Source organism: Aplysia californica, unplaced genomic scaffold (genome assembly GCF_000002075.1).
Source record: "Aplysia californica isolate F4 #8 unplaced genomic scaffold, AplCal3.0 scaffold01568, whole genome shotgun sequence".
NCBI classification, from domain to species: Eukaryota; Metazoa; Mollusca; class Gastropoda; order Aplysiida; family Aplysiidae; genus Aplysia; species Aplysia californica.
This window is the reverse complement of record NW_004798838.1, coordinates 65,829-77,924: the sequence shown is the minus strand read 5'-3', so window position 1 is coordinate 77,924 and position 12,096 is coordinate 65,829. Positions and strand designations below refer to the sequence as shown.

General features: G+C 40.5%; 2 protein-coding genes across 2 annotated transcripts in view; both read left to right on the top strand.

Moving 5' to 3' along the window:
* The window catches only part of LOC118479051 (angiopoietin-4-like), a gene marked incomplete in the record, with an annotated part of 20,169 nt that overhangs the window by 6,335 nt on the left and 1,738 nt on the right, over positions 1-12,096 (top strand).
* LOC101853673 lies at positions 1,795-5,339 on the top strand. The gene is made up of 2 exons (XM_013090832.2): positions 1,795-2,251; positions 5,023-5,339. Exons 1-2 carry the CDS (start codon positions 1,949-1,951, stop codon positions 5,146-5,148), a joined length of 429 nt encoding a protein of 142 aa, XP_012946286.2. The 5' UTR covers positions 1,795-1,948; the 3' UTR covers positions 5,149-5,339.

Here is a 12,096-nt window from a genome sequence, read left to right as displayed (position 1 = left end):
TCATAGTATTGTTCCTACTGGCTTGTCTAGCTGTCTCAAAGTATTGTTCCTACTGGCTTGTCTAGCTGTCTCATAGTATTGTTCCCACTGGCTTGTCTAGCTGTCTCATAGAATTGTTCCTACTGGCTTGTCTAGCTGTCTCATTGTATTGTTCCTACTGGCTTGTCTAGCTGTCTCATAGTATTGTTCCCACTGGCTTGTCTAGCTGTCTCATAGAATTGTTCCTACTGGCTTGTCTAGCTGTCTCATTGTATTGTTCCTACTGGCTTGTCTAGCTGTCTCATAGTATTGTTCCCACTGGCTTGTCTAGCTGTCTCATAGAATTGTTCCCACTGGCTTGTCTAGCTGTCTCATAGTATTGTTCCTACTGGCTTGTCTAGCTGTCTCATAGAATTGTTCCCACTGGCTTGTCTAGCTGTCTCATAGAATTGTTCCCACTGGCTTGTCTAGCTGTCTCATAGTATTGTTCCCACTGGCTTGTCTAGCTGTCTCATAGTATTGTTCCCACTGGCTTGTCTAGCTGTCTCATAGAATTGTTCCCACTGGCTTGTCTAGCTGTCTCATAGAATTGTTCCCTAATATTGAGGAGTAATTAATATTTGCCAGGAAATATTGTCTTTTCCAGAAAGAGCAGCAAAATCTTTCCCCCACCAGAGCACCCCCCCCCTTCCACCACCCTCTATTTCCATCCCAGGTTTGTGTAAGATTGAGAAGCCAAGAAAAGGAACCTCGTAACCTGACGTCATCTTCCACGCTATGTTTGTCCTTGACCTTGTCCACAGGGTCAGTGTTGACAGCGGTGAGGTTTGATACTGGCGAGGGAGGGAAAAGAATCATTAGGCGTACCTTGAGCCACGTCTCTGCGGATGTTTACTTGTCTATATCATTATACTGGCGTACAACAGACAGTAGCCACTGCAGTCACCAGCAACATCTATGACTTATCCCTTCTATTTGGACGTTAAAAGTCATGCTCAGCTTACGATTGACGAATTATTGTCATTATCATCATTATTATTATTATTATTATTATTATTATTATTATTATTATTATTATTATTATTATTATTATTATTATTATTATTATTATTATTATTATTATTATTATTTTTAATATATTATTGTATAGTGTCCAGAAGGAATGACCATCTAAGTTGTAAGAGTGCGAGCAAACATTAAATTCTGCTCATATTTCTCCCACTTTCGCTGAGCTGGAAAGTTATTATATGTTATTTAAAGAGGCCAACTATGATGAAGAAGAAGAAGAAGAAGAAGAAGAAGAAGAAGAAGAAGAAGAAGAAGAAGAAGAAGAAGAAGAAGAAGAAGAAGAAGAAGAAGAAGAAGAAGAAGAAGAAGAAGAAGAAGAAGAAGAAGAAGAAGAAGAAGAAGAAGAAGAAGAAGAAGAAGAAGAAGAAGAAGAAGAAGAAGAAGGAGCTGTTTTATTGGCTCGGTTCTTTACCAAAATGGGAATTAAAATTGGAAACCTTCTCCTGGCAAGTAAAATTGCAGACTTGAAAGAAGAAAGAACCCATGCTATTACAACCTTCCTTTCCGCCACAGAGCGTGAGGTCGATGAAAAAAGCCAAGGGAGTCTAAGAAACAATTAATCTCAGGCGACCGACAACACCTACAGGCTTTCCTTTTGTCACGTTATTGACGTTGTTTTAACAAAGAATGTTATGAAGCAAAAAAGATTGCTAATTTTGGTTTTTAAAAAGCCCCCCCCCCACCCCCCACGCCACAGTCACCCACCTTCTTGAACTATTTGATCAATTGCACGATATCCGGGTGAGCCTAGGGGTCACAGTGAGAAGTAGACATGTCTCTCGGGAATAGCAAACTTTCTCTGATTGTCGTTATAATAATCTTCTAAACTCTTATAAGTGACGTCACTTTCCAGGTCCTGAGCCACACAGTAGACCAGAACAAGAGAGAGTGTCCACATCAGATGCTGTCCCAGAAACGCCAGATTCTGGAAAATGTGGAGACGATCATGGAGCAGAACAAACTAGCGTCTGTACAACTGGAAGAACGCATTCTTGGCAACGTCACTGCGACTTTTGAACAAAATGAAATGAAGTTATCACAACTGGAAGAACGCATTCTTGGCAACGTCACTGCGACTTTTGAACAAAATGAACTGAAGTTATCACAACTGGAAGAACGCATTCTCGGGAACGTCACGGCGATGATTAAGGCTCTAGAAGCAGGTTTTGACCGCAAGCTGAGTGCTACAAAGACCAAGTTGCAGGTAAAAATCTCTCGTAGTCTTTGACCTCCAATATTGACGGGAAAACTTTTACTTCAAGAGTTTCCTATCCAGAAATAAAACGAACATAATTATTCCTTTATCAGTGCATGAAGGACCAGTCTCCTTTTATATTGAAAAAAGGATATTGATGTATGATTCCCAAACAAGTCTCTCTTCTCAATTCTCTCTCTCTCTCTCTCTCTCTCTCTCTCTCTCTCTCTCTCTCTCTCTCTCTCTCTCTCTCTCTCTCTAACTCTCCCCCCTTCTGAATGCGTCGTTCTCTCTCTATTTGTCTTCTATCTATCTATCTATCTATCTATCTATCTATCTATCTATCTATCTATCTATCTATCTATCTATCTATCTATCTATCTATCTATCTATCTATCTATCTATTTCTATTTAAGGGGGGGGGAGGGCTGCACCTGAAGTCTGTCTCGCTTATTACTGAACCGAATTTTACCAAATTTCACCCATATAACAAGCATAGTTAGGAGTCTTAAAATCAGCAATCAGATTTGAGAAAAAAAGTTTCGTTTCCATGGATACGGCGGCCATATTGGATTTTGTTGTCATGTCTTACGTAATGAATACCGCACTTATTTTTGCAAGCTAGTTAACAAACATTAGATTTTAAAATTTGTCTTTTTTATTTTCCTAAACGAATTAGAAAATTTTTAATGAATTTTTTCCTGAGGTAGCATTCAAATTTGCAAAAAATTAGTGAAAATCCACACTCCAGACACCCCCAACAAACATCTATTCCATATATCAAAAATTCAACAGTAAAATTTTTAGTATTACATCTTTTCTTCATTCTGTGAAAATTTCATGAAGATTGCATGAAAAATGGTGGAGGTATTCAAAAAAGTATATAGTAAGGTCGCGTTTTGAGAAAACGGCCGATAAAGAAAAATAAAGTATTGACTTTTTGAGGAAATGGTGGTGACAAACATGCCCGGTATGGAAAAAAATGCCTACAACTCAAATTCCATAATTTTGAACTGAATCGGGACTTTGAGAGTGTAGCCGCCCCCCCCCCCCCTCCCCTTTAAGAGAAAGTATTGAAGAGAGAGTACCTCAGACCATGATTTGTAAGTATAATTTTCAAATGTTCTGACCTTGAATTGAATTAGCTCCCCACAGAGTTACATGAATTACAACCTGATTGTCAACTCAGGAGAGAAATATTTTAGGCCCACTTCCCAGTCCCATGTGAGTCTGACATAGGTCCGTATTTCCCGCCACGTACTTCACTGAAGTTGTTTTGAACATGTGGGACTGAAACTGTACAGTCAATTGATAAACTAGTGGGCTGACGTAGTGAAAAACGCTTTGAAATTGACGAGGTGATAGACTGGAAAAATTAACTGAGGGATCATCATCATCATCCAGTGCCAGATCTGAGACAGACATCGGCGATCACGGTTCTCCATACATTCCTTTGCTCAGATGCTCTCAAAAAAGCTACGTTTCCCTGATCTTTCCATGTTACCCATTTATTTACGTTACCCAAGTATTTTGTTCTGGGCCTTCCCCTGCCTCACTTGCCCTCTATTTTGCCAGTGAGAGCTAGGTGTTCAAGACGCTTTTGTCTATTTATGTGTCCCAAAAACTGCATTTGTCGTTTCCTGATTGTTTTTAACATTGAGCGACCCACCTGGGCTTCATCAAGCACTACCTCATAATTCTTTTCCTTCCACGATACTCTTAACAGTCTCATAAAAAACACATTTCTGTCACTTCTATTTTATTTTCACTGTCTTTAGTGATTGTCCAGCATTCACAGCCATATAGAAGGATTGACCAAACATAGCATTTCAGAACTTTCATTTTCGTGTTCATCGAGATGTTTCTATTTTTAGGGATTGGGCTCATTTTATAGAAACTAAGCTTAGCCATTGTAATTCTCCGTCTTAATTCTATGGAACATTTGGCGTCAGATGTTATCATATATCCTAGATATTTAAACTGTTGGACTAGTTAGATCTTTTCACCTTTGCTAATGAGATTACAACTTGGCTTTGCTGCTTTTTTGGATATTACCATGCATTCTGTTTTCTTTACATTCAAAAATAATCCTTTACGTTCATTTTCTGTTACAACAGTATCTAGAAACAATTGAGGGTCCTCCTTTTCTGAGCCTGCTATCAAAACTGTGTCATCTGCATACCTGATGCTTTTAATCTTTTGTCCATTTACTTTGAGACCTGGACATTCTTCTATGTTTCTAAGGATTGTTTCACTGTACATGTTAAAGAGGTCTGGTGACATAACACATCCTTGCTTAACTTCTCGCCTGATCTCCTTATATTCATGTATTCTCCATTAATTCGTACAGCAGCGTTTTGGTTCCAGTACAAATTCCTGATAATTCTTAAATCTTTTCCATCTATGTCTAGCTTTTCCAATATTCTAAATAGCTCATCATGTCTAACTTTATCGAACGCCTTTGATAAATCTATGAAGCATAAATACAGATTTTTCTGAGCTTCAATACATCTTTCCATTAACATTGTTAAGGTGAATATAGCATTTCTGGTGCCCTTGTCAGGAACAAAGCCGAATTGCGTTTTAGATATATCTGGTCTTACACTTTTTCTCAATCTTATCATTATTACTCGCTGAGTGATAACTTGAGAAATTGCCTGCCCCACTGACGGATGTTTTTCAGCACCACTAGCGTTGTGTAACCCCAAACCAACTTCCCCTCGACATTTTCTACAGCCGTGCATCAAACTCTTTCTCAGTGGTGTTTTTTTTTCTTTCAGTCCAATACGTGTGCTGACGTCACGATTCAAGCCCCTCGGCCAGTGGTCACCCTTTCTAACGGCATGCAAGTCGTCTGTGACACTGAGACAGACAACGGAGGCTGGATCGTGGTCCAGGTGAGATAACGTTCTACTCTACCACAGACTGATACAAGAGGCGGAACATTCTGTTTGTTCTGTGACTTCCCAGACAGTATATATAATAAGTCTACGTATGGTGCAAGTATTACCTCGCTAGGGCATATGTGTCAAGACGCGGTGGAATCAGGTACTCGTCAATTTTGGGGGATTTGGAGTTATTGGTCTTACCTTAAAGCATGTTTATTTGTTTCGCTTTCTATGAAATTATACCCATCTATCTTGAATAAAAGTCAAGATATTTGCGTTAAAAGGAAGAAGGGTCGCCCGGTTTCAGTGTTAAAATTGGCAGGACAAAGTTTGACAATTTCAATAGACGGAGAGTAATTGAAAACGATAAAATTACATATTGTGTGCCTTTAATCAACCCTTTTTGTGAAATTCACAAATGGAAATGTGTTTTTATATGGACACAAAAGGTGTTGAACCCCCCAAAAAAATCCCTAAAAAATTTGATAAAAGTTGCCAAACTGGTGGGAAAGTGCCTTTTTCTTCAATTTCACTATTTTGACGAGCGCTTGATTTCACCAAGATGCCTCACATACGGTTGTATTTCTAAAAAGTTTCTGCCATTTAAGTAATCCTAAATTAGAGGATTATAGGAGCATCGCATACCCTAAACTATAGCATTGTGGTTTTAAAAATACCACCACAGGACACACTGGAATGAAGATTTGCCGTAATTTCACAACAATAAATAAAACTTTATGTGTGCCTGGAGACCAAAGGTTATACATTTTAATAACGTTGAAAAATTATAATTAATTTTTTAAAAAGAAATTAAAAGTCACATTATAATCTTTACAAGATCAAGTTTATTTCCAACAAATAGAGTGTGTTAATTAGCATATTTCATGATAACAAGCCTCACAAAGTTTCATAATGTTCTGTCATGTGTACAGAGGCGTACCTCGGCCGACGTGGACTTTTTCCGGGGCTGGGTGGACTACAAAAAAGGGTTCGGAGACCTGTCTGGAAACTTCTGGTTTGGGCTGGAGAAAATCCACCAGCTGACAAATAAGGTATTTTCCTTCCGAACATAATAATTATTTTCATTATCAATCTAATCTTATGTGACAGCACTGAGCGCCGCTGCTGTTGTCCATGCTGATGTTCTTGTCGCTGCAGACATGGCTGCTCGTTGTATTAGTTCCGTTTATTATCCTCAATATGAGTGTCACTCTTTTTTTATTGAAAGGTAGTAGTCGCAGCATACGTCCACCCACATGACTCTGTTATATCGGAGATGGACGTTAAATCAGAACCTCCTTACCTTGATACCTTACCATAATAATATTTGGAAGTTTCATTAATCCACCCTTGTAAGCAAAGTTAATCTAGTGGTGGTACGTATTGTGCGGACATAAATTCGTGGCGCAACTTATCCCTTTAACGGTTGAATCAGTGTCACCCGCCATGCTTTGCTCAGCAGTTTGTATCAGTTTGCCTTAACTAAATCACATTTTTTCACAACAATTAAGGGCCCCTAAACTCAAATTTGAACCTGTAAAATTGATGTGAAGTCCAGCCCATATCCGTCTGAGGTAAAACAGTCGGGGTGTGTGTGTGTGTTGAGATCTCGTGTATCTATCTACATGACGTATATATACGACAGCTGTGGGGTGTGTGTGTATGTTGAGATCTCGTGTAGGTGTGTGTGTGTGTGTTGAGATCTCGTGTATCTATCTACATGACGTATATATACGACAGCTGTTTCAGTTTTCCTGACGTATATATACGACAGCTGTGGGGTGTGTGTGTGTGTTGAGACCTCGTGTATCTATCTACATGACGTATACAAAAACTTTTTGTTGCTTGGAGAATCCGAGAATTACAAAATTGAGATCTCCGGATATTCAGGTAGTACAGGTGACCAAATGAAGTATCACAATGGCCAGGCGTTCACAACAAAAGACCGTGACAACGATGTAAACAGTTTTGGCAACTGTGCTAGTGCACGTCACGGAGCTTGGTGGTACAATAACAACTGCGGGTACGTGAACCTCAACGGGGCGTGGGCCTCAAAGAGGTGGGCCAAGGGCGTGTATTGGAACAGTGTAACAGGGTGGTTCAACTATGCCACCTTCAGTGAAATGAAAATAAGACCACTCGCAAAGTGATAGCTTTATGACAGCGAATACTCGGTGTTCTGATTATATACGAAGCTTGTGTGTCCATATATTATTTTGTTTAAGAGAAAGTGGGAAAAGGATAATAATACTAAACATAGATCCACACTGTATACGTATTCTTCTCACTTCCCACAGTCTGATCCCCATGCGCTTTACATATTTTCTAAAAACAGAAAATTCTGGTCTTTGCGTAGTCACGCTTGTACACACACCATGGTACACTTATGATGTTACAGATATGTATAATATGTACGTACCTCCATGAACACACACACACACACACACACACACACACACACACACACACACACACACACACACACACACATTACGTACACGCACTAAAACATACACATACCTCAACACATGCATGCACCCATCAATACGTAGTACAAACACACAAACACACACGTGCGCGAGCACACACAAACACACACAAACACACACATACAAAAATGTACGCTATTGTATTACCGTATAACTCTATCTTTTTCTTTCTTTGTCTCTGTCTCTCTCACTCTCTTTCTCTGTCTCTCTCTCTCTCTCTCTCTCTCTCTCTCTCTCTCTCTCTCTCTCTCTCTCTCTCTCTCTCTCTCTCTCTCTCTCTCACTTTCTCTCGTGGTCTTACTCTCTCTCTCTCGTGGTCTTACTCTCTCTCTCTCTCTCACACGCACACACGCACACACACACATATACACACACACACACACAGACACACACACAGATCTACTGCAACACAGTTGGTTCAGTTTGTGGAGAATGAACTTAGCCGACAATGTAAATACATTATTGTCTACTTCAACACTGTTAGCTCGGTGTGTGGAAGTGGAACTCAGTCGGCAATGTAAAGATAATAACTGTCTTTAGATATCAATATTATTCTAAATCTAATTGTTCTTTACAAAAATGTACCTTACTTCTCTTTTTGTTGTATCATTCTGACACGAATTGGTCTGTGTTTGGTAAAAGTATGTCTGTACGTTCCCTGCATGTATACAGGAGGAGCCAACTAAACAGTACAATAAACCTCAACACGTTGTCCCAAGGCTGTTGTTTGGTTATTTCTGATTCTTTTGTCTGTTTACACATACTTGTATTTTGTTCTTGGCTTGAACATCTTCTCCTCTCGGATTCTTCTGATCAACTTCTACAAGGCTACATTTAGCTGAGGAAAAATGGTGTTCAGTGTTGAAAGTTGAGAATATCATTCCACTCAAACATACAGACGGGGACTCTCGTGGCCTAGAGGTTAAGGTGTTCGCCTCTCATTCAAAGGTCTCGGGTACGAATTCGGGTAGTCACGGAACATTTTCTGCTCTAAAATTGTCTCCTTTCATCTTCTTTGCTGCTCTCTACCAATGTTTTATCGTCTGCTTTTGTCTCCACTTTCTGCCCCTACCCCCTCACCCTATTTGCCCTCTCCTCTGGGCTCCTGACTCTTTCTGTAGCCTTTCTACTGCCACTCCGTGGCTCCTTCTTTCTGCTGTCTTTCAGCCACACTCCTAATCTTCTGGTAGGAAATATCTACACCCTGCCTTCTCGGACAAGGACAATGTCGGAGGGCCCGTGTGCAAGCTGCGCACGTTAAAGATCTCTTAGTGATCTCATATCGATTAGAGTAGGCTTCGGCCGCCACCCGAGCAAAATTAAAACTTTCCTACCAATTGAAATTTTTTAATGTGTACCGCGCGCTCATCTGACTTTATGCGGTTGTGAGTGCCGTAATACACTTACCATCCCCCCCCCCCCCTTCCAAAAAAACAACAACCCAAAACAAACCAAACAAAAAACAAAAAACGAACAACAAAGAAAAAAACAACAACACAAACCATACAGACAACAAAAAGACAAGTGGCAGAACAAGCAAACTGTATGGTTGTGTAAATTCTTACAGACCACGATTTGGAACATATTTGTTGTGTCGCTTAGTAATGGAAAACTGCTTCACATATGATTACTTCATTGTAATGTTTACAGAAGATGGTTAGTCACTTCCTCATGAACAGCGTCATTGATTTAGTTGTGTGAGACAGCGCAGGGCTAACGTCATTGATTTAGTTGTGTGAGACAGCGCAGGGCTAACGTCATTGATTTAGTTGTGTGAGACAGCGCAGGGCTAACGTCATTGATTTAGTTGTGTGAGACAGCGCTTGGCTGACGTCATTGATTTAGTTGTGTGAGACAGCGCTGGGCTGACGTCACTGATTTAGTTGTGTGAGACAGCGCTTGGCTGACGTCATTGATTTAGTTGTGTGAGACAGCGCTGGGCTGACGTCATTGATTTAGTTGTGTGAGACAGCGTCATTGATTTAGTTGTGTGAGACAGCGTCATTGATTTAGTTGTGTGAGACAGCGCTGGGCGGACTTTGGGGCACCACCAGTGGCGAAGCGTCTGTATAATTAAATAATCACTGCTTCTCTTCTTAATTTTGGAACATCGTCGCAGTCAAATTCACCTATAGACGTTGGTCCCATAAATTAAACGTAAATAGACGTTCATAATACACAACATTCAAACATGTTTCATTGTCCATAAATGCCCTCTTCACTCCTTTCGAACCTTTCTGATAAGCAGTCACAAGCACTGATTATGTAGCTTACAATTTGACCGGTCGAGTCTACCCCAAAAGGCGAGGGGAACTAGCTCCTAAATAATGCCATGGCTGCTGTGAGAGCTTGCTTTTTCCGTGACTTCTTACCTCCCTATGATCAGTTCATGACCTGATCATGTTGTTTTGTTTTAGTAGAGTATTTACGGCGCTCGCAACTGCATAGGGTCATATGAGCGCCAAGAGGTGGATGTCAACAGAGAAGTCCATACAGGGACCCAGGCTTACTCTGCTCACCTTTCTAGCTTCAACAGCACAAAGTCTACAACAAGTAGAGGAAAAATGACGATAGTAAGGATTAGGAAAGAAAAAGCAGCTAGTTTTTCGTTGCAGTTCAGGCACATTAAATGAGCAAGACATTGATTTGTCAGCCCATTTATAATTCTAATGTGTATAAGAACTTGTTAATGTTCCCCCTTTGGGAATGGCATACAGACACTTCAGTCAGTAGCACTGCCCCCCCCCCCCCCCCCCCGGAGGAGAGGGGGTGGGGGGCGGATGAATTATAACACCGGCTCCTAGCCGCCAAAAGCAAAGACAGCCAAATTTAAAGAGAGACAAGAGCGGTTGCCATAACATTGCATAGTATTGGAATATTATGATTCAAGTTTATACTTTTCTTACAGAAGGAATGAAGGCGAGTATACCGCGTGGAGTAATTTATGCTAATTTTTATATTTTACCTGTGAGATAGGCCCTATAAGGATTATTTTACCGGAAGTGCAATGCTAAAACAACTCCAATTATAGTATGAAATACGAGGACTTATGAGATTTCATAGCCATTAGTTTTTTTACCAGTACAATAACTTGAAGTCTAATTAGGCTAGAGAGTTCTGCTATAATCTCTCTGGTCCTATGATAATCTATTGTGCTATTGTATTGACACCACTTCTAAACAATAAACCATAGCCCAGACAAAAATCAAACAGACGAGCAAGGAAAGACGGCAAGTTTTCACCTTTGAAAAGGAGGCTAAGTTTACCGTTTTTGATAAGAACTCGTCGATCGCCTGATGAAGTCGTGAGTGAATTCCACAAGCAGCACATTTTACGGGAGAAGGAGAAACTGGTTTTGTCTGTCATTTGGCTCTCAAGACGTAAACTGAAAGGATAAATCTAGTCCATTAACTTCTAACAATAATATCAAAGTATATTTTTTAAACCGTTGATGGTCATTCTTTCCAAAATGTGTGGGATTTACATTTTCGGATCTCGCCTGATTGGAATTCAGGAGGATTTAATCAGTGGGCTTTTTGAAACGCCGTTTGGTATTCGTGGATATCGGGCAGTATGTTTTCTCTTATCAGAGTCCTGGTTGGTTTAAAATATTGTATGAAAGCACACAATACTTTTATGAGAAAGACTTTAAAAGACATACAAAATTAATACACTGAGTGAACTAGCTGCCAAAACCTACTGTTTTCGATTATGGACCACCAAGAGATCTTTAACGTGCACAACTTTTTCGCCCTTATCCGAGTAGGCCGTGTGTTAGATCTCACATACCTGAAAACAAGGTCAAATGAAAAACTTTTTAAAAAGAATTTTTTTTCGTTGCAGTCAGGTTTCAAACCCGCGACCTTTTGAATGACAGACGAACACCATGACCTCTAGACCACGAGAGCCCACTCTGTCTGTATGTCTGTCTGTCTGTCTGTGTGTCTGTCTGTCTGTCTGTCTGTCTGTCTGTCTGTCTGTCTGTCTCTCTCTCTCTCTCTCTCTCTCTCTCTCTCTCTCTCTCTCTCTCTCTCTCTCTCTCTCTCTCTCTCTCTCTCTCTCTCTCTCTCTCTCTCTCTCTCTCTCCCAGGCCTGTCAAGAGGGGCGCACAGGGGGGGGGGGGCAGTGCCCCAGGGCCCGGGGATTTGGGGGCCCGCAAGCAAAGGGAAAAGTGAGGGGAAAAGAGAGAGAGAGAGAGAGAGAGAGAGAGAGAGAGAGAGAGAGAGAGAGAGAGAGAGAGAGAGAGAGAAAAGAGAGAGAGAGAGTACGGTACAAAGCTTTGAAATAAAATATATTTTGACTGCAAGTTGAGCTGTATATCTGACAATTTCACAGAACTTTGGTAGTAGTGCTTTCTTGGCCTCCCGGAATTGATTGGCCATTACGATCCTCTCCTTGCAGAGCATATTACAAAAGCTGAAAATTCACAAAAAGAAAAAAGGCGCCTACAAGTTCACTTTCTCCAGAAAGTCTAAAT